This window comes from Electrona antarctica, assembly GCF_951216825.1.
Source record: "Electrona antarctica genome assembly, chromosome: 5".
Lineage (NCBI taxonomy): Eukaryota > Metazoa > Chordata > Actinopteri > Myctophiformes > Myctophidae > Electrona > Electrona antarctica.
In genome coordinates, this window is record NC_136810.1 from 46,474,059 (window position 1) to 46,497,459 (window position 23,401).

At 43.8% G+C, this 23,401-nt stretch overlaps 1 protein-coding gene across 1 annotated transcript in view; it reads left to right on the forward strand.

Annotated features, from left to right (window-relative positions):
- The window catches only part of hsd17b12a (hydroxysteroid (17-beta) dehydrogenase 12a), a 32,829-nt gene extending 9,903 nt beyond the window's left edge, over positions 1-22,926 (forward strand). The window contains exons 2-11 of the mRNA XM_079500824.1: positions 8,648-8,694; positions 9,679-9,754; positions 11,881-11,988; positions 13,167-13,231; positions 16,166-16,210; positions 17,258-17,292; positions 17,843-17,924; positions 18,225-18,290; positions 20,457-20,606; positions 21,479-22,926. Coding sequence (XP_079356950.1) covers positions 8,648-8,694; positions 9,679-9,754; positions 11,881-11,988; positions 13,167-13,231; positions 16,166-16,210; positions 17,258-17,292; positions 17,843-17,924; positions 18,225-18,290; positions 20,457-20,606; positions 21,479-21,625 — 821 coding nt within the window. The 3' untranslated portion in view covers positions 21,626-22,926. The remainder of the gene's footprint in view (positions 1-8,647; positions 8,695-9,678; positions 9,755-11,880; positions 11,989-13,166; positions 13,232-16,165; positions 16,211-17,257; positions 17,293-17,842; positions 17,925-18,224; positions 18,291-20,456; positions 20,607-21,478) is intronic.
- The last annotated feature ends 475 nt before the right edge of the window (positions 22,927-23,401 follow it).

The following is a 23,401-nucleotide window of genomic DNA, read 5'->3' on the forward strand; positions in this document are numbered from 1 at the left end:
ATATGAAGTGATGCAAATAGCCTGCATCCTTAGACTCACTAAATTGAGAGGACAAAATCATGTCGCCCTCCGGGGGTCCTGGGATGCAATACTGTACTCGGTACTGTACTCTTAACGTTGTTGAAGTAGACTTATAAAACGTCCCTGGGACCCATCTAAAAGACCACCCCTGGGACCACCCGGGACACATTAAATTGAAAACCTATTTATATGGATATGATATATATATGGATATGCACTACTTCTCGTAGTAAAACCCTCATAATACAGGGTAATGAGGCTACAAACTAAGATGCAACAAAGTTCATAATTATATGAAAAAGATGATTGCTTGTGGTTGGTCTAATGCGTCCTTTCATTTTCACCAGACATGTTTGCCTAGGGGCTAAAGATTTTAGCCAAGCCCCCCCCTTCCCCCAGGAAAAAAAAGGTCAAAGGTCTGCACTGGAATCCCTGACGGTCGTTAAGTAGTTGGCTCGCTGGTGGTGGTGTAACAACACATTGACTTCACATAGTCACGTGTCGCCAACATATTTGGAAAGCCATCCATCGTTAAAGTGAGTGACGTCTTCTTCCCTTGGTTGTCGTCCTACTTGTCAGTCAAAAAGCTGTTTGTTCAGTGAGTGGTATCTGCTGACACATAGCCTACATTTAGGTATCGGGTTGTATAGCTTTCTTGTAATGGACACATGTGCCTAAAGGTTTCATAAGGGGGTCCAGTGTTTCTTTTCCCTTTTTTGTGCCTTTTATTGATAGTTACAGTGAAGACGGACAGGACAGAGGGAGATGGAGAAGGGGATAGACATGCAGCAAAGGCCGTCATGAACGGGACTCGAACATGCATCCGTTTAGAATCATTTAGCCAGATGCACAGTGCACCACGTGTGTGTGTGGTCGGTGTGTTTTGAGTTTGTCTTCTAGTGTGAGAAAGCCATCAGAGGTTTGTTTTATTGTACTTTATTCATCGTTCGAGTGCCCTCGAAATCTGCGACACAAGCTGCTTCCACTGGTCTCTGTTGCTCATTGCCACACCAAGTTCATTCCCAGTCAATCCTGTCGCTACTCGGAACATCTGGAAATGTGAGTGGTCTTGTAGTTCCTCTTGATGGGCAGGGTAGTCTCCGCAGAAGAACATCCGAAATGACCTGTGGCAGTGTCCGGCAAAGCGGAGTCGTCTTGTACCACAACTAGAGCTGGGTGCAATAACCGCAATACTGCCATACCGTCGGTAAACGGTGATTTATTAGTCTGATGGCCTCAAAAGTGTAATATCTCCCCCGAGCCATAGGCAATGGCCTTTTGATTAGTGGTTAAGATGTTTGCTTTCCATGCGGGAGACCGAGGTGCATGGCCCGGCCCTATGTCCCCTATTGTTGTTGAAGGACTCAGAATAATCAATACTTGACCTGGTGTAATTTGCAGAGAAACTGCATATGGGTGGTTTGTTAGGATGATATTTTTTCATGTGAAGCTAAGATAATGTTTGAACCACTTAAACCCTCAACTCATTTTCAACAAATGAGGTGCACTGTAGTTGGTGCTGTTTCTTCGATCTACTCCAAACTCTGCTGATCTGCAAGATCACAATGTGTTGCAAATTCTTGCAGTGCAATGTATTGTGAGCTTGTAGATCGTCTATTTTTGGTGACTGCGTCCCTCCGCACCAATCACAGGGATGCTGGGGTTCAAGAGGTATATCCCATTCACTGATGATGTCACACAGACACTTGGCTGCATCAATCAGTTGCTGTGTCTGAGCACACTTCATAAAATTTGAGTTTAACTCACTTGACTTAACACTACTTAACACTGCTAATGACGTGTATATTAGCCTTGCACACTCCATGGTTTTGATTATAACCTGGTGAGAGCAGGAGTGGACCTGGTGAGGCGTAGGAGGTGCCCGGCCAGGAGTCAACCCCCAGTGCCTAGTCCCTCCACGCGCCGGATGGCCCGCCCAGTACCGGCAGCAGATTGTGTGTCCCTGGTTTTTCCATAATGGGACTGATCGAGGGTAGCTACTGGGACGTAAGTCAGGACTTGATCACCCCGGCTAGGTCACCCAAGTGAGGGGTATGATGTTGAGAGTAGTGGAGGAGGCTGAACAAACAGTCAAAAAAGACACGCGCATCTATACCTTTTGGCTGGGTGCTCGATCAAAATGAAGTCATATAAGAAATGAAAAGGCACACCAATTTCGGCTCCCAAGTTTCTTTACTTTATTTCCGGTAACGTTTCGGGCCTTCTGACCTTCTGAGGAAGGGCTGCGGCCCGAAACGTTACCGGAAATAAAGTAAAGAAACTTGGGAGCCGAAATTGGTGTGCCGATTTTTTTTCATTTCTTGTATGATGTCGAGAGACCCGAAACCCAGAGGACCTTGGGATACATCACTGAGGATACGTCCCAGGTGCATCCATGCAATGTTTTTTAGTTCTAACGCCGATGTTCTGTGGTCATTTCTGACTTCAGCAAGCACCTCGTTTGGAATATTGACGCTTCTAGAGAGACATAAGACAAGGGAGAGTGTGGTACTAAGGGAAAATTATGCCTCCCCCTTTTGGGGGGTAATGGAAGGCGGGGCTTTTCAGAGTAAAATCTGCCTAATCTGCGTGGCAGGTGGCACTCTAGCTCCTATTATGAAAAGTTCCCTGGGATGCGTGTTATGTATTATGTAGTATAGTATGTACTGTAATTGTGCCTTGACAAGCCTGACTCCAAGAAAGGTAGAGGGACATGGCTGCACATCTTCAATGTCCTCTTTAAAACCCACCTTATACCCCCCCCCCCCCCCCCCCCCCAGTAGTTGAGGTGATGTAAACCATTGATTTTTCCCTTTTCTTTTTTGTTTAACAAGGCATGTGACTTGAACAAGGCAATTCTTTTTGCCCTGTGCCCAAATATAGATTACTTCTATTTTAGGCAGTTCCTAAGTACCTCTCTCTCCCTCTCCTTTCTCTCCATCTAATTTGACCCCTCACCCCATCAAGCTGCATTTTTGTCGACTTTCAATTTGCCCATACGACTTTGCGCCCCAGGTAGGTGTGTGTGTGTGTGTGTGTGTGTGTGTGTGTGTGTGTGTGTGTGTGTGTGTGTGTGTGTGTGTGTGTGTGTGTGTGTGTGTGTGTGTGTGTGTGTGTGTGTGTGTGTGTGTGTGTGTGTGTGTGTGTGTGTGTGTGTGTGTGTGTGTGTGTGTGTGTGTGTGTGTGTGTGTGTGTGTGTGTGTGTGTGTGTGTGTGTGTGTGTGTGTGTGTGTGTGTGTAGGCGGGGAGGGGGTATTGGCGTTTCTTTTTCTGTGGTGGGAGGGGCCCTTGGTTGACAGCGGAGTGAGGGGTGCGACAGATTACATAACCGTGCATAATGAGCGAGGGGCATGCAAGGTCCGCAGTCCCTCCTCACTGAGAATCTTAATTGGAGAGTGACTGAGAGGACTGTGTGTGTGTGTGTGTGTCCTTGCTCTGCCTGGTCTGTGGTTTATATAGGTGGAGATGTGAGGAAGGATGCAGCAAGAAGTTCGCTGTTGTGGTGGTGATGCGCTGTGTGTGTGTGTGTGTGTGTGTGTTAGCGGTGGGCTTGTTGGTATTCAGGTGCTGCGGCAAGCAGGCAGCTCCCAGACGATGCAGTGCAGGCTCTCGGCTATTTTTACTCCACTTGCTGCTTTTTTTAGACCTTTGGAATAGTGAGCTAGGCAGGGACTGTTCTACTGCTAGGGAGGGATGGAGAGAGAATAGGGGGGGGGGAAGACTACTAAGTAGCATCCACTGCACGTTACACATGCGCCCCCATCTGGCCATTTGTAGAGCCAACATAGAAGGCTAGATTGTCACTCAACTGCTGTAAATGAAGGGAATCGTGTTCACCCAGAGAAACGGCTGGTAATAGTGAATGGAAATGCCTAAAGAGTGGCTGTTATTCTCACGTCCACACAAACTACATAAAGATGCAGCAAAATATAATCTATACAGTCACCTAAACTTCTCTCTCTTTTTTGTTTTTTGCACTTGCACATCGTACGCTGTCTAGCGCACCATCCTCCACCTTTCATTGTCAGTGTGCGGGACCGTCAGTACTGTTTCTCATGTGCTTGCTTGCGTAGCCTCTTTTTTTTTCTTCTTTTTTTACAGGCTGTGTGTCTTACAGACATAATGCGCTGCTCACGTGAGGGGAATTAAATCCTGCTGGGGCACGTGTGTGTGCGTGCGTGCGTGTGTGCGTGCGTGCGTGCGTCTGTTTTAACAATGGGCATATTTGGACACGGTGTTCTTTTGGAGTGCATTACAGGGGAACTTGAATGGGGGATTTGAATTCCTTTTTTTTCCCATTCCGCCTCCATTTATTGCCACTGTTGCTAAGTGTCAGATGTGACTGGATACATATTCCTTTATAACAAACAGACCTGGCATCAGAATGTGTCCTACAAACTACCAACCAATTTCAAATTGAATGTCCCAAGTTCTCCCAACTTAAATTGCCCAACTTAACTTGCCCAATTAAAAAGGGTAAGTGAACTGTTTTGGTTACATCAGTGTTAAATGAACACTGGTACACAGTGATCTGAAATCCCCTAAGCCCCACCCCCTTCCTTCCCTCCCACTCTAAAGTTATTGAGAAAACGGTGCCATTACGTAATGGGAAGATGGTCAGTATTCATTCATAAGTAAATCATGCAGATGTGTGTGTGTGTTTGAGGGGGTAGGGGTTGAAAGATTAATTAAATGGCAATTGGACAGTAGAGTTGAAGAGACGATTCATTAAGACCCTCTCACTCCACCCCTTTGAAAATTCTTCCTATTGCACTTTTTTTTCCTTGTTTTAACCAGGCATCTCCTGTTAAGTGCTATTTTTGCTGCTGTTCACAAGTGGGCCCCCTTTTCCACCGGAGGTGAACCTGTCCGGTTATTCTTTTCCTGCCTAATATTGAACCAGATCAGAGCGTTTCCACTGAAAATTAATTGGTTCAAAACCATAAAAGTTGGTTTGCAACTGGAACCAAAAAATGGCTGCCGGTTCCCTGAAAGCACCATGGAATGTTCCAAGAATCTAGAACGGAACTAGTTCTAGAACCAAAGTATTTTTTTGGTGGAAAAGGGGCCATGGTGTAGCTTACTGTAGCCTATGAGTTGTGAATGACGTGCATACTTGCCCAGCTGCTTGCAAACGCAGCCTATAAATGTTTGCATGTAGTAGCTCCACATTCTTCTCATCCAGCTTCAAATTGTGAAGTTACTGAGTCTGCCCATGAGCACATGCATTCTTGGAGGTTGTTTGCACAAATACATGATAGTGCATTGTTCGAGCTAGTTAAGTACATGTGTAACTGTAAACACCACGTACTCAACTACCATTGAACTGTTAACTTGCATGTCGTCACCTTCTTAAACTAATGGCCCAAGTCATTTTTTGAGGATTTCTTTTTTGCCTAAAAATGTAAATGTAAAATGTAAGCCCTATATAATTATAATGCCAAATATACTTGATCTACCATGTTTTTGTGACTCACTGTAATCAGTGAGTCAGGGTTTCCTCCCGGTGCCGTCTCTATTAATATATACTCCAAGGTAGGCACCCCGTGGTTTTATTTGATAGGACATGTGTGGACGTCCTAGGCGTCATAAGTGTTAAAATAAATTGGCCTAACCTGGTGAAATCTAATCACGTCTCAGCCCTAGTCTATCAAGGAGTCATGGCCCAGCCCATGTGTCTGTGTGTGTTTGTCCGTGTGTGTGTGTTTGTCCATGTGTCTGTGTGTATGTGTTTGTCCATGTGTCCGGGTAGCTCAGCAGAGCACTCTCTTTTCGACCGCAAGGTCATGGGTTCGATCCCGGGCACCACCATATCGGCATATGAGTAGCACGGCTTGATGTCGTGCGGGAAGTACTGGGGGCTGATGCTAGGTGCTGCGCTCAACCTCAGCAATCTGATACCGACAATCCTCTCTGACTTATTTACTTATATACCAGCCCAAAATTATACATCGGAAGAAACGATTAGACAAGTTTATTTTGAAATATGAATGCTTTTTTCTCTTTTGTTAAGTCTTGCATATGGTAATATAATATTTACTTGTAGTTCAGGATCATGGCCTGAAATGTGCTCAGTCCAGTGCAGCCGGTCTCTCAGTTTACTTTGTTCCATCAGTTTGGGAAGAATGCAGGCCAACCTGCAGAGCTGTCATAAATCATTCAAATGAATTGGTCTTGGGGCCTACGGCTAGACTGGGGTCCCCAACTGAAACTTATTGCCATAAGCATTCACTTATGCCTTCTGCGCTGCCCACGGACGCCACCTATCGGCTCGTTCCCGCAGCAACGCAGGCGCGCCATTACGGTTTTCTGAAAAACCTATGTTTCTATGTCAGTGGTGCTCGACCTTTTTCATGTCAAGGACCCCCAGAATTATCTGTATTTGACTGTGGACCCCCATCTGAAAATATGTTGTTCCAGGGACCCCCCAGAAGCAAAGATATGAGTTAAAAATGTTCGCCCCGAAAGAATATGCGCCACATTTTCACAATTAGAACTGCTATTTTTCAACAGCTAAAGTATAACCTAATGCTTAAAACAGCAAAAGGGGTTCCCGTGCTGAATGGGTTAATGACAGTAGAGCACACCCTCTCGTGTAATATCGCTTAATTTATACACCATTACATGACATTGTGTGCTGACGAGAACAGTTTGGTAGCAGTAACCGTTGTTATGCATATAATGAGATGATGCCTATGGTAACTTCTCGGAATAGATGCCGTACACTGACTTGGTCATTGTATTTCTATTTTTAGCACTTAAACCCTGTTGACCGGTGTCCTCCTGGGGTCTATACGCAGCACCCTCCTTTTTCCCACTACACCACCACCAAATCTCCTGACCGAAGATGGTCGATTTACATGCTTGATTGAATATGTTAGACAGAAATGCAAAACCGTACAAGTAGTCACTCGAAAAGGAAAAAGTCGTCGTGGTCTTGTTTCCATTGGGGTTCTATTGCTCACAACAACAGTGAGTTTGTTGTATTTTTGACATTTTTGTATGACCGTTTGCCTAATTATGACACGGATTTGGGACTCTAGGGGTTCATGTGGTTAAGCATGGTCATGCCTATGAGACCGGAGCTTAAATGAAATCTCTGCTTCACTCTCTCCACTATGCCCCACCATCTGCAGGCTGAGCCAGGTTTGGTACAGCCCACTTCCCATTGAGTCTTTTGTGGCACAGAACATTTCATTCTTAACTCGGGGGCGGGGGGGGGGGGGGGGGGATGTTTAAATATAACCACAATTTGTTTTTCTTTTTGACTTTGTGCTGCAGATGCTCTCGTTCTCCCACAGCCACTGTCATTCTGCTTCGAACATTCGCTCACTTCACTACCGTTCTATTTTTAGATGCCCTTAGGATCCCTCCTCCTCCACCCGCCTCCCTCCCTCTCTATCCCCCTCCATGTACGTCATGGCCCCCCTTCTATCTCTCTGCCACCCCCGCCGCCTCCCTCTCCACTTCTCTCCCGGAGAATGGCTCCCATCCATATTAATCTTTCATTGAGCGTGATGCACTTGTGCACGTGATGAACTTGTGCATTTCGCATGCATTCCATGCAAGCATGTGTACCCCCCCCCCCCCCCCCCCCCCCCCAAATCCCTTTCCCTTGTTCTCCATCAATTCTCTTTTCCACCTTTCTTCAACCGTGCATCTCTATCCACCCAACATCTGTCATTCTGTTCACTCACTCCGTCAGTGAGTGAGAGGGCTGGTGTTGACGACCAGCTCTGGTTTAAAAATGGTTCTCTTGAACATCTCTCTCTAAAAAGAACGTCTCTCCTCCCTTTGCTCAGCTGGTAGCTACACTTATCTTTTCCAACCCATTCTAATTGTTGTTTTATTCAATCAGCTATCTGTAGCCTTAAAGCGGCCACAAACGTAATGATTTATATAATGCAGTCGATGACTGGAATACATGTGGATGGTGTATTAATGACGTATTGTGGTGTGCGTTGTGAATGCTGAAGTCTGTCTGAGCCTAGAAGACTATCACTGTCTTTGTTCACTGTCATCATTGTTCTAACTCCATCTAATCTACACCGTCTGATCTAGCTTAATCTACACACCATCTCATCTCCTATACCTGTCTCCGTTTGCGCCTTTTGTAGTGACAATCCAGCTCGATTTAATCTCTCCATGTGGAATTGGTATCTGTCTATGCCATCTCTGGTCCGTAGGGTTGATCGAATGGATGGGACGATATAATCGTTATTAGTTATTGTGATAAACACTCGCAATAATAGTATCGTGGAGATTTGAATTTATCGTGGAAATGTCCTCCGTCATACACTAGGAATTGGCTTTTGTTGAGCTGCAAATTCGGCACCACTTAAGCAGTCTATATACTTGCAGATATGCAAGAACATGTTCTTTCAAAACTACTGATTTCTTTACTCTATAACGTTGCTGGTTATTCTCATGCATCGTTCCACTTGTTTGCGAGATCCTCCACAATGAACTCTCTTGAACTCCTTTTTAAAGACATTATAACATCAGTGGACTGAGTTGAAAATTACATGATGGGACTTTTGCATGTGTGACTGAAATATAAACGTGTTGAAAAGAGAACATACATTAACAGAATGCTGTCTCCTCCACCTCTCCCCCCTCTCCCTAGTTGTAACGGGAGCCACAGATGGAATCGGGAAATCCTACGCAGAGGAGGTGAGCCACCAAGACCCCGTTTTCATTTATTCATTATTTATTTCCATCATGTAAAAGCTCAGTGATTTTGACACACGCACGCGCGTGCGTACGTACACACACACGCGCACACAGCACTTGCTTCACATGGCACTGTACGTCAATGTACCTAATCAATACATGTGCACACACCCACACACAAACGAGCACAACACATGCACAATATATGATACACACAACTGTTTTAATTACTTAAACCCTACAGTGCAATAGTGGAAAGTAACTTTAGCACATTTACTTAAGTACTGTAAATAAGTACAAGTTTGAGGTATTTGTACTTGAGTATTTCCAGTACTTTTTACTTCTACTCCACTACATATAGTTACTCGTTGCTTTGTAGATTTTTATTATTACAAAACGGCCCTATATAGATTTTTAAAATGGCCGATCTACAAGTTAGATCTGCTATTTTCAAAACATTTTAATATATTTGAAAACTTGAAATGGGACATTCTTTATAGTGAGTACTTTTCGTACTTTAAGTACGTTTTGATGCCAATACTTTTACTCAAGAACATTTTGAATTCCAGTAACTGGGTTTCTGAAAGACTATAGTGACCGTCACATACTGTACTCGTACTCCTACTGTATGGCATTGTATGGCCACATCGATGTCCTTTTTGTTTCCTTTTACACCATATCACTTCGGCAGAAATGGCTGATCGAAGCTTGCACGTTGTGAGCCTGCAGATCTGCAATTTGCTAGGGTTCAAGTGGTTGACAAACCTGCTCTGTGGTAAAGCCCATCTATGTTGACTTGGCAAAAGTTGTAGAAATGTGAATGTGGCACTGGTAAATCATTGTACATAAGACGTTGTGGTGTCTAGTGTCTATATAGGCTATATAAAGTTAAACCAAACCAATGTAGACACCAAGGTTGTTGTGTCTGTCTGCCACAAGCATGTGACCTGTGTCCGTTACTGAACAGTGTTCTCTTGTGTGCAGCTGGCCCGTCGAGGATTTGCCATGATGTTGATCAGCCGCTCCCAGGACAAGCTAGATGACGTGGCCAAGTCACTCGGTAAGTGTGTGTGTGTGTGTGTGTGTGTGGTGTCGTGGAACACATCTCACGGTTGAGGGGGATACTAAGTGAGGGTGATGTCGCACTGCACTGCACACTTTTCCCTTGCATTAGCCTGTTTAATGTATCATTTTTAAGGCGCAATTGTGCCATGCAAGGACGGAGGATAGAGCTAATGTTGGCGGTGCGGGGAGGGGTGACATACGAGTCGTGAGACGGCTTGAAATCCGTGACGTCTCTGAGGTCTGTGCCAAGGTGGCATGTGATCCAACTTGCTGAGACAGCCAACGGGATGCCTGCCGCGACAGCGCTAAACCCGGACTCCTCCAGGGTGTTCCTCTTGTGACGTTACAAGTCTTTCTTGTAGGGCCCTGTGGCATAAAAATTCCAATATGAAACCACAATATAACAGCAAAATAGGTAAAGGTTGGAAGAGGGAAGTTTGATTCAGAAAGGGGAGTTTTTATTTGAAGTCGGCTTACATATTATAAAGATGTTCTCCCTTTTTAACCCAATCTACGCCACGGACGTGAGAATCAGTTTTAATCTCCACAACCCGCCTCTGCCAGAACGTAAAAATCCGTCTTTCTTTAATGTAATCCAGTAATTCAAAATATTTTAACTTTTACTCTCATGTTAGACAGCCTATACGGATCCGACATGCACACGCGCGCTTATTTGTCATTTCTCTGCTCAAAATGACGCAATCTGCATCTTTAGGATCTTAACAGTTTCCAGTCAGAGAGCCCTTTGATTTTTCACACATTTTTCTGGCACTGCGGCCAAATTCATATGATGAATTTAGGGGTCCTTGACATGAAAATGTTTGAGCAGGAGAGATGCATGTTGGGATTGCTCTCAGCTGAAACGAAGCAACCCCCTCCCCCCGCCCATCCTCTTGTTTTCTCTGGCAACGAGCTCCCACAGTGCAATTTTTGCCTGTCGTGCCTCAGGTCTGGGGAGGGGGGGCTGATGGGTAGTCACGAGCATGGGCGCAGTGTGCCAAAATCCTGGCACTCCTCCCTCACAGTGAGCGTGACAAAACTGACTGTTAGCCCTAGCCCTCCCTTACAGGTCGATCCACCATACAGAGGTGACAATTTGACAAAGTTACATCGTCGTTTATGATCACTTGTATCATTAACTGTCATTAAAACAGTCGTTCTAAGTCGTTAGGATTGTCCCACCAAATGGCAAGAACATTAGTCTTTAATTTTTTTGCATCTTGTCAAAGCTTTTGCCGGAATTAATCTGAATCTTTTAGTCGTTGTACCCAACCTTATAACCACCCAAACGTTAAACCTTTCAGTTGCAACCTTTGATTTCCTTATGAACTTGTGGAGATGTCTTGTCACAGTCACGATTTAGCTGGTTCGTGACCACATGAACCTTATTAGTTGATCACCAATCTGACAACCAAAGTCATGTGTGCAATTTAATCTCATCACCTCGCCTCCTTTTTTCTTTTCTTGGGGTACTGATGTCTAAATATAGACTCATGAATTGGATGTTCACATATAGTCCTAATATACCCCTCCCCTCTTTCCTTCTTTCTTTCTCCCACTCGGGTGCTCTTTTATTTTTTTTAAACACATGTCTCTTTATCTGCTGTACTGTTCTGCGTAAATACTGACACACTGCAATTTTTTTTCTAGCCGAGGCACATCCCAAGAATTTTACTCTCATAACTCCCCTCTACCGCCCATTACACAAATCAGTCTTTGGACAATAAATTCTAATTGCAGCATGCACGTCATAGGGAAGGAGGGGGGGACTGAGCAGGCAGGTCTTGTTTGGTCCATAATGCCCCCTCCTGGTAGTATTTGGTAATAGTCTTTTGAGCTATAAATGGAAACTTTCTTCGGGGATGTAGGTGCAATGTGCTTGTTTGTATGTTGTATAGGTGATGACCAATAACATGATGCATAGTACAGTATGAGTGGTCACAAAGAGATTTGGAGGTGAGAGGCATTAGCCGTCTCTTACAATTTACATGATTTAATGGCACAATTGTACCCACTTCTGTTTCTTTTCTCCGCCCATGCAAAAACGTATGTTTATCGGTTTCTCTATTTGGAGGAAATATTGTTGATCTTCTGATTTACTCCATTCTCCTTCATCCACAGAGGAACGGTTCAATGTCGCAACGAAGACCATCGCTGTAGACTTTGGCAGGACAGACATCTACCAAAAGATTGAAGCTGGGCTGGCTGGCTTGGAGATTGGCATTTTAAGTAAGAAGTGTTTTTGCCCTGCCTTTTACATTTAATATGGTGTAGTTTTCTGGATAACATTGGAAATGCATGGAATACGTGGGGAATGTGAAGGACAAAAAAAAAAGTGTGTGTGTGTGTGTGTGTGTGTGTGTGTGTGTGTGTGTGTGTGTGTGTGTGTGTGTGTGTGTGTGTGTGTGTGTGTGTGTGTGTGTGTGTGTGTGTGTGTGTGTGTGTGTGTGTGTGTGTGTGTGTGTGTGTGTGTGTGTGTGTGTGTGTGTGTGTGTGTGTGTGTGTGTGTGTGTGTGTGTGTGTGTGTGTGTGTGTGTGTGGTGAATTGAGTCACTTTAATTGCCACGTGTATATGAGGGAACCTTTAACAATGGATTCTTGGTGCCTGATATTTCTTGTGTGACTGGTATGTACAGTGTACCCGTCACATGAAAGCCCACACCCTGCATACCAGTGTAAATAACAGTTTTATTAACCTTGGCTTTTCTTCCGAGCTGTCATGGGCTGTGACATGGCGTTGACACAAAGGCCAGAACTGGAATTTGGAAGGTTTTGCAACGCTGCTGTTTGGAAAGAGCAGTGGTGTCATATAGTTGGTGGCTGATTTTCTGGGCAGAATGGTGAAATCAGCCCTCAACAGCTTCTGAAGTACATTTACTTAAGCACTGTACTGAAGTACAATTTTGAGGCAGTTGTACTTTACGTAATACCCAATACTTTTACATCTCAGATCCAAATATTATACTTTTATTCCACTACAGTTATTTGGGGGGTGCGGGAGCCTCATCTCTTTTCTTACTCTTGAGATGAGAGTGATTACAGTATGTTTGATCCTGATTGTGAATGACTGACCCAACCCAAAACGTGACCTCTTCAATTTACCATTTGACAAGAGTTTCAAGTAACCCACAAAGGTTTATGAAATGTACTCCCACAGACGAGCACAGTTACCTGCATGCGGACAGGGTAGCAAAGTACAAACTTTTCAATAGTACTTAAGTTATTGTAAGGGAGTTCAGCAAATTCTGGATTCAACATTGGTAGACTCACTGTGCTAGAATTACCAGTTAAAGACTGTAAGAGCTGTAAGGCGTGGTTGTGCCTTGTAGGTTTTGCTGCCACCTATCGGAGAGAAAAACTTTACTCGATTGCATCTCATCATAATAACACATCTTGTCTTTCAACAGTCAACAACGTTGGTGTGTCGTACCCCTATCCTGAATACTATCTCCACATCCCAGATTTGGACAATGTGAGTTTTATCATAATTATTGTATGAGCTCTTAACTTGATCTCTAGATTTGTTGTAGGTCTAATGCCAAATTTTATAGGCCATTTCTGAAATTTGGCATTACACCTAGTCCCCTAGTACAAATGTCTACGTATGTACCGTAGATCTTTGACCCGAGGGTGGGATTAGCGATAGACCAACATCATTCCACATACTGAAGTTAATCCAATTTGTGACATGGCTTTAAGGCATAACAGACAATCCTTTCACCTATTTCTTTTTTTTTAACTTGATCTGTTCCAGTGCGTTCAGTTCTCTCTAACACCCTTCCATAAACGCCTCTGCTTCACACAAAGAAGAAATTCCACTGCCGTTCGAGGGGTCCGACTTTAGTAAACAAAACTACTTTGCTACTCGCTGAAACAAAGACTGTTTTGTGTTGTTAGTCTTTTCTCCAGGCTGGGAAGCCTCTCAGGACCCCACCTTATACAGGTCCATTTCAATAAATGAAAAATAGAATATTGTAATATAATTCAAAAAGTGAAACTTTCATATCTTCTCAATTCATTGTACATAAAGTGAAGTATTTAAAAACCTTTTTTTTGTTTTAATCTTGCTCATACAAATCTAAAAATTAGAATATTTTACGAGACCACTAAAAAAATGTTTTGTTTTTCGACCATCTGAAAAAGTATAAAACTACTAGTAACTGGTGTACTGACCTTCGTATTACTGTGCTTAACTGACCAGCACAGTTATGGAAGCAAAAGTGGGCTTCCATAACATCTCAACAGTGACAAAGGCTGATCACCTCCATGCCACGCCACATTGATGAAATAATTTGTTCAAAAGTAGCCCAGACCAAGTATTGACTGCATACATAATATACTTTTCAGATGGTCGACATTTCTCGTTTAAATTTTTTTTTGTGGTCTCGTAAAATATTCTAATTTTGAGATAGGATTTTTGGATTTTCATGAGCTGTACGCCATAATCATCCAGATTAAAATAAAAAAAGGTTTTAAGTACTTTATGCACAATTAATTGAGAATATATGAGAGTTTCACTTTTTGAGTGGTGTAAACCACTCCTACAACTGGCTTTGTTAGTTTACCTGTCTGTCTGTTCGTACCAAAAAATGAGCACGGTTGCTATGGTCACCCAGTTCACACGGGTGTGATTTCATTACGTCAGACATTACGTCAGACCACAGCTGATCAGTCTATATAAGACCTTACACCCATAGATATTAAGAAATAGATGCCTCATTTGCCGCTGCAGTTCATTGGAGCGACGTGTATCCCAATGAAGGCGGAAGTGCAGTGCTGAAGGCTTTTTTTTTTTTTTTAAACAAATCTTTATAACAGTCATGACCGTATACATTACAATACAAACAAACAAACAACAACAAGTTATTAACAATACAACATCAGAGCCAGGGGGATTAGATTACTAACAGAAAACATTAAAGAGTGAACACAAAGCAACAGTTCTCCGCAGCTTTATTATTTAGAAGTGCTGAAGGCATTTGCTGAAGGCGACTGCGTCGCTGCCCAATCACTCATGTGACTCCTCCATGTCTCTCGCTGTCACTCAAGTGACTACTGGCCAATCACAGCGCGTCTTTTCCGGGACTTATGTTACGCACGCGGAAGCTTGACAAGCTTCCGCTTTGCTTCCGCTATTCTTTGCAAGGAATGTCGGGAAAATAGTGCCTTCAATTTTGACACACGCCTCAGAGCCGGAAGGGGCGTCTATGTATATATGTCTATGCTTACACCACTCAGTTCACACAGGTGTGATTTCTTTAATTATATTAGGGGGAAAAATGAACTTTTACACAATCCAATTCATTGAGACTGCTCTATATAAAATATTTTATGAAATTAATGCCCAAAAAGTATATTATACAGAGAAGGTGTGGTGTGAGAGGCCTGGAGAATAGACTTTAAACAACACAAAACAGTCTTTGTTTCGGTGAGTAGCAAAGTAGTTTAGTACTAAAGTCGGACCCCTCGCATGGCGTGTTGGTGTGAAGCAGAGGTGTTCCTGGCAGGACGTTGGAGAGAACTCACTGGACCAGGGCTAGGCCATTGCCAGTCATTCTAGACCCAGGCTATGGCACGGATACAACTGATCCTGATAATGCCATTACAGTCTTATTTATAATTGTTTGTACATGAGTGTCCTACACCAAGCTACAAGCTGTGAGCTTGTAGACTGGCTCAGCAAAACGTACAATAAATTAAGTATAAATTGAGCTTAACAGCTTCCGCGCCATTGCCGACGATTAAAGTCAATTGAAGCTTAATTTTGATACTGGCGCTTAACGCCATTGCCGACGGCCTTCGGCAATTGAGCTTTTATAGCGCGTTCGATTGCTCGAGCCAAAATGCTACTCACGTTAGCCGGTTAGCTAGCTGTGTTGTTAGCACAGCATTGGATCGCCCATCTTAGATCGTCGTCGCCATAAGCATCCATTCTATCCATTTCTTTCAATCGCCTGTAACTCCTATTCCTTGTCCCAGATGGCATTTTTGGTCAAAACAGCGTTTCTTTGACGGCACAGAGCTGACAATCTAGAGCTCTCCGGAGCTCCGGCCTGGATCACATTGTAAACAAGGCCCATCCAGCTGTGTGAAAACTCCTAACGTAGGACTACCGGTTGTGGACCGGAAATGGCGGATTTTCAAAATAAGAGCTCAAATTTAAAAAAATGCTGGCGTGAATTAGATCCTAATTTTTCAATAAATGATAGCGGTCTAAGTGTTAAGAATTAGTTGTTTTCAATGTGTGCTTCCCTACTACTATTGTAGGTGTTCTGCAAAAGGCTTATTGTCTCAAAATGTGGCTATCTAGACAACAACCCATCTGTGTGTTCTCTTTGCCTTCCAGTTCATCTCAAACATGATCAGTTTAACACCAACCTATCTGCACGTTCTCTTTGCCTTTCAGTTCATCACAAACATGATCAACGTCAACATGACCGCCGTGTGCCAGGTGCGTTTCACTGCTCACCTGCTTTATGACCATCTTGTACAAAGACGTGATGCCCATTGCCCGTCAGTGTATCTTTCTCTTGGGGCCCCATTTACACTGGCAGCCTGAATCAGGTCGGTGCCACATCCAGATTGGAATCCGATTTGTTTAAATAAGTCTAAACACAAGTCGCATGGAATCCGATTTTTACAAATACGACTTGAGCCACATTCAGATGTGATTTCAAATCTGCTTTCAAGAGATCCGTCTCAGTCTGAACGCGGCCATCTGATCTAAATAGGATTCCATGTGACTTGTTTGTGTTTAGAGTAGACTTCTTTAAACAAATCGCATTCCAATCTGTGTGTGGCACAGATCTGATGCAGACTGGATTTGGCTGCCAGTCTGAACACAGATCTGTGACCGATCTGGTCACTTGCAAATGCAGTGTGAACGATCGGGCCAAAATATCAGATTTTGTTGTTTCTTTTTAACACAAACGATTTTAACTGCTACCTGCTGCCGTCCGTTTCTCAACCTCTCCATACTTTCTTGCCTCTCCGTTCCTCTCCTCTTTCTCCTTCTGCTGTCTCCACTGCTGCACGCTCTCTCTCTCTCTGCAGTCAGTCGGTGGTTCCCAGAGCAACAGTGAGCTACACCAACGCTGTCTGAACCCACCTCCCACGCACTCGCATTCTGTCTCTCATTCCTGTCACTCGCTCTCTCTGTGGTTCTGTCTTTCATTCTGTTTTCTCTACACATTTAAATCCTCAGTGTTTGTTTAACACTGAGGAACCTTAATGTGTAATTATTTCCGTCTCATCCTTTTCCTCTGTCTTTCCATCCTGTCTTTTGTTCTCGCATCTTTATTTTTGTCTCTTTCATTCTGTCTCTGCTCTTACACGGCAAAAGCACAAGTTAATTTAATCTGGTCACAGGTGTGTAAAAATGGACCCTTCATTAGTCTTTTTGTGGATTTTGTGGTGTGGAATTATGTTACTGCTTTGCATGACAGTAAAAATCCAACTTGTTTTATTCAATCCCCTATATATTTCTCTGTCACTATAGATGACTCGCTTGGTGCTTCCCAGAATGACAGAGAGGTGAGTGTGAATGAGATTCCTCCCAACGTTTTAACACGACTGCCATCGAACGCAGCAGAGAATGCCAAAAGCCTCTTGTTCTTCCAAGAACATTAACTGTGAGCATACACCTGTTAAGGTGGTCTCTCTTCAAAAAGAAAAGGGAGAAAAATTCTCTCTCTCCGTCCTTTGTTCACACTGCTGACAACCTTTCAATTCACACAAAGTGCACTCCTGCCCGATTGGCCGCATTGATCCCATGTGTTTCCCGCCGGCCAATGGGAGCGCGGGCAAATTTGGTGCCGTGTGAGACTGGCATGTCACTCCACTACATCACTGCAGCAACAGGCTGCCATGGCAACACACACACACGACACATGTGCAACACATGTGTCCATTGGTGTGAGCTGAGGAAGACATGCAAGCATTGCACAGTAATGCACATACTATATATTCTACTCTACTGTGTGTAGTACATTATTATTATTTCTAGATCTGCTCTTAAATGTGTAGGGGTTTCTTTATTCCATAGATATGCTCCTAAATGTGTAGGGTTTACTTTCTTCCATAGATCCAAAGGAGTGATTCTCAACATCTCTTCTGCCAGCGGCATGTACCCTGTCGCCCTGCTGACACTGTACTCTTCTACAAAGGTGTGTGTGTGTGTGTGTGTGTGTGTGTGTGTGTGTGTGTGTGTGTGTGTGTGTGTGTGTGTGTGTGTGTGTGTGTGTGTGTGTGTGTGTGTGTGTGTGTGTGTGTGTGTGTGTGTGTGTGTGTGTGTGTGTGTGTGTGTGTGTGTGTGTGTGTGTGTGTGTGTGTGTGTGTGTGTGTGTGTGTGTGTGTGTGTGTGTGTGTGTGTGTGTGTGTGTGTGTGTGTGTGTGTGTGTGTGGCCCAAGTAGGCCTTCTTATTAGTGGGATTTTACTCTAATGTGTCTTTTCTCTCGGTTTTCAGGCCTTTATGGATTTCTTCTCTCGTGGTCTGCACGAGGAGTACAGAAGTCGGGGCATCATTATCCAGGTCAGTCTGCACACTGTTTTTTAGCTCTGCTAGTGAGAGCACAGGCTTTCAAACAGTTCAAAGCTTTCAGCTTTGTTACGTTGGGTGTAAGGAGCAGGGTCCAGGGACCCCTCGGGGATCCTCGGACGTATACAGGGGGTCTGCTAAATCTTTGTGTGATAGAAATGTTTTCTTTTCCACTTACCCTACATCCATTATCCATATGGGGGATGTAGGGGGAAGTATTGAGGGTTTAATAAATGTCTCGGGATACACATTAAATCAACTTTTTGTGTGAGTGAGTGCGACCCATTACATTCAGAATACACTTAATACAAATCAATTTAGTGAAATATATTGTTTCATATATTGTTTCCAACTTAGTAAAATATATTGTGTAAATATATCTCTGTCGCAGGCTAGAGATTACAACGTCTATTTAAAGGAAGAAGGACAAAACACAATGAACAGGGGGAGAAAACTAGAACTAACCACTCTATGTCAATTATTATTTATTAAAACGATGTCATTAAGGAAAATTGTTCTAAATCTTAAACCAGCTGATTTGTTTCCAGAAGGCGGACAGTTATTTGCGGACACTAATGAATTTCACCATAGTGTACTGTTGAGGCATAGATTTGAGGAACAAGTTGGAACTTGCATACAGCACCATACATGGATAGTTGGATACCATCCATGGGAAAAGACCCCCATCTGCTGGTTAGACTGGGTATATCCACACTAGCTGTTGCATGCCATAAGAATAACGTTTCAATATCTGGACTTGGGGTGAGCTAGATTGTAATTTGCCATCGAGACAATTGGACAGCATAGGCGGCGGGTGGCTTTTACCTTTGGGTAGGGGTAGGCTAGACTTGCGTTGGGGGGGGGGGGGGGGGGGTGGTTGGGGGTTATTTATTTATTTCCCCCAGATGGTCTAAAAATGAGTTACTTTGACCAATGTATTACAAATCTCGTACACCATTGCTCACGAAAGCAACACCCTTGACCCAAGTATAGACACTGCATCTAGCTTTTAATTAAAGTTCCCCGGGCATTGTTTTGGGATATTTTGGCCGATATGGGTCTTTTTCTCAAGTCTCGAGTCAGTGTGGAGATTACCCGGCGGTGTTGCTGCCCCTCCTCCCGGCTCATGGCTCTTCACAGACGGCACAGAGACAGCAGCCACTCCGCTGAACGTGTCAGTGTTGCTGCCCCTCCTGGCTCATGGCTCTTCACAGACGGCACACAGACAGCAGCCTCTCCGCTGAACGTGTCAGTGTTGCTGCAGTGGTGTGAACTGTGAACCGTGCGGTCACTGGTGGTGCTGCTGAGTGCTGACAGCCGAGCCGACTCACAGCTTCTTCTTAGTTCTGAATTACTTTATCTTTGCCTTGAAAAAGACCGTAGGGCGTAAGCTATATCCGTTTTGCTGTTTTGGACAAAGCGACTGGAAGGGAGAGGTTTACAGAAAGGTTACCAAGTAGCCAATCATATGACCCGATCAGCGATCACCAGGGGGCAGCGACAACACACACACACACACACACACACACAATAGCCTTCTATATAATGCTGCACATATATTATATATATTAAAAAAATACCCAGCAACCGCCTATGATAGTGAAGTCACCTTGGCTCGCGCTTAGCGTCCCTGATCGTCAGGGACAACAGGGGGCTGTAATATAATATAGCGCGCTGATTGCGCACATAATTATATAGATTTTGAAAAATACCCAGCATAATTTTTGGGAAGGCTAAGCCTTCCCTAGCCTTACACACCCGCCGCCTATGTTGGACAGCCTCCAAACGATGCCTACAACATTAACATAACTGTAAATTGAGCATTTTACTATATTATGTCTGGTATGTCCTGCCCCCCCCCCCCCCCCCCCCCCCCTGCTATTCATTCAGTGGGTTTTGAAGCGCTTGGAAGAACGCTCTACCTCCGCATTTGTTGGCAAATGCGGAAGTGCAAACGAGCGCTCAATGTTAAACCCCAGCTGTGCGGGGTTTCCTCGTGCTATATGCACGGGCCCGGCTGCAGTGCCAGCTTTGACCAGTAGGCTCGACGGCTTCAATCGCTGGCGAACAATTCTCTCATAAGATGTCATTTAAAATGTCATTAATCTCTTGAGTTCAGCTTGTTGACTACGCCCGTTTGTTGTCTCCTCCTCTCTGCAGAGTGTTCTGCCTTTCTTCGTGGTCACTAAGATGACCCGCATCAAGAAGCCCACCCTGGACAAGCCCACCCCAGAGCGCTATGTGGCTGCCGAGCTGGCCACCGTGGGCCTACAGAGCCAGACCAACGGATATTTCCCTCACGCCGTCATGGTAGGCGCAATGATATTATTGCTACACCGCTGCTGTTACTGAGGCCTATAATGTATGGCTTCGTTCAGACTGCGGGCAAATCCCTTGATCTTGGCACTGGCTTTCCAAGCTGTTATTTGCAAGTAATTAGATCGGATTTGTGTATTCAGACGTCTTCAACCTTATTAGTGCTTATAGCCGGGGGGGCCACAGGCCCAAAAACTCAAGGAATAGAGTTTAACCTGTGATGTCATGCCGCACTTTTTATTTGTTTTTGAGGGGCGCTAGCCCCTCCTATACACAGGTTTAATGTTTGTCTTTAGTTCAATGTTTGTTTTGTAAACGCCATTGTCAATGAAGAGAGAATTTACGTCATAATGTAACTCATTACGTCATATTGTCTCTTTATTGTTAATGGTGTTTAATGTTTGTGTTGGCACCGTTTGTTTTACATCACCTAATCAACTTGAGTTAGACTTTAATATATTAGCGCCCCTCACTTCACACGGGTGTGATTTTTTTTCCTATTCATTTGGTCATTAGGGTCCACAGAATGAGAGGCCTGTTCTGCCGGAAACACCCAAATGTGCTGACCTCATCACATTTGTGCTGATCTCATCACATTTGTGATGATGGCTAAGGCCGTTTTTAGCCCAAGGAGTGTTTTTCGTGCAAAACTAATGCTAAGCTAAATGCAGAAACAAATTGATATGAAAAAAGTTGAAAACCACTGTGATGTTCTTACATTGTGAATAACCTCACTCTCCTCAGGGTTGGTTGACTACCAAGGCTGGTTCCGAGCTTCCTCTAACTGTATAAATGCTCTCCTCAGGGTTGGTTGACTACCAAGGCTGGTTCCGAGCTTCCTCTAACTGTATACATGCTCTCCTCAGGGTTGGTTGACTACCAGGCTGGTTCCGGACTACCTCGTCAACTTCTTCGGTGCGAGGATGAACCGTCTCCAGCGAACCGGCTACCTCAACAGGAGGAAACTCAGAGCGGCGCAGAAGAACGGAACAAGTGGGTTGAAGACGGATTAAAAGAAGACGACGAGGCTTCCAAAATCTTTGTCTTGGAAAATCTGGAGTTTGTGGCTAGAAAGGAAAATGTGCGTGTGTTGTGTGCGAGCCTGTGTGATATTTTTTCTCCTGGAATTTCACCTCTGTGCCTTTAAATATGATTGCGTGTTTGCACATTAAATTTGCAACCTCCATTCTGGTGTAATTTGGCCTGGTGTGCAGTAGGGCTTCAGCAATTTGCTATGGCCAAAATGGCTGCTAAAAGGAAGGCGCAAGGTGACATGATGAGGGAATTCAGGCATTCCTATGTAACTGAAGGACTTAATGAAGTGGATACTTGTGTGATTTCTATTTGCTCTGCTGTTGTAAGCAGTAGTAAAGTGGTGGCGGGCCAATAACTTTTATTATTTTTGAGTGGTGTAAACCACTCCTACAACTGGCTTTTTTGTGCAGAAAAAATGAGCATGGTTGCTATGTTCACCCTGTTGTAATGACGTAATGAAATCACACCCGGGTGAACAGGGTGAACATAGCAACCATGCTCATTTTTTCTGCACAAACAAAGCCAGGTAATGAAATCACACCCGGGTGTGATTTCATTACGTCAGACATGATTTCATTACGTCAGACAGACCTTACACCACTCAGTTCACACGGGTGTGATTTTTTTATGACGGCCACATACACATCTTGCAGGTGGGGGGAGGCATGACCAACAACTGAAGCCGTTTTGGCAGAGTACGATGCCTATATGAATCTATTCCTTAACCAGGGATATAGACGCATCAATCTGTCAACTTCTCATCACACATCAATACCAGTATGAACAGTATTAAGACACCCTTGTCACAAAATGAATAGTAGTAAATTAGTAATATTCCACTCCCAACATTAGATTAAAACTTGACGAAATGGACACATGATTTGACTATCTTTCAATGGCCTTAAGTTGACTGGCATGCCCCCCTCTCCCGCCCCCAAGATGCAAGTGTGGCTGATATAAAATTAATTATTATGAAACTGTTGTATTTTCTGACTATATCAAAGACATCCATGTGCACAACTGCCTAGTTTGGTGTTATTGATTTGTGCCAATGATTTCTATAAGTTGTGTGTGGCCAGTGTGCAGACTGTGCACCGTGTGTGGCCAGTGTGCAGACTGTGCAACGGAATCATTTTTATCTGGGCAGCTAAAGGTGCCTTATGAAAGTTTCAGGTGCAACTCTACCTTTGTATTGGAGTATCAAGAATGTTGAATGTGGAATGCAATGTTCCAATAACTTGTTTCTATATTTGTTAATAAATAATGCTTACCCCTGAGATTCAAATGACTATAGCTACCCACTCGCTCACAAAAGGCTGTATAAACCTCACCCATCCACTTGTACAGTTAGCCCTCACATGCTTAAATGTAGACCTGCGGGCGATTAAAAAGTGTCTTCTAAATCCTAAGTTTTCTGAAAAACGTTAAAGGTTACTTTAGTAACCACGGTTGTATAAATTGAACGAAATACCTTTTCGTTTATGGGTAGGTTTCATAAACGAAAGGTATTTCGTGAAATTTCTATTTAATACAACCAAAGGTTGGGAAAATTAGGTCAAGAGCAGTAGAGCCCAAACCACACCAATGCAACTAACGCGCAGCTCCTTGCAACATGCAACTACTCCCAAGTTACTTTATTTGAGTTTATTCGTTTTTTGTTTTGTTTTTTCATTCTTAATTCATCACAATTTTTTGTAGTCTGGGAAAAAAAAAGGTATAGACTGAAGCCTAAGCTTATTACGTCTACTCTTTTG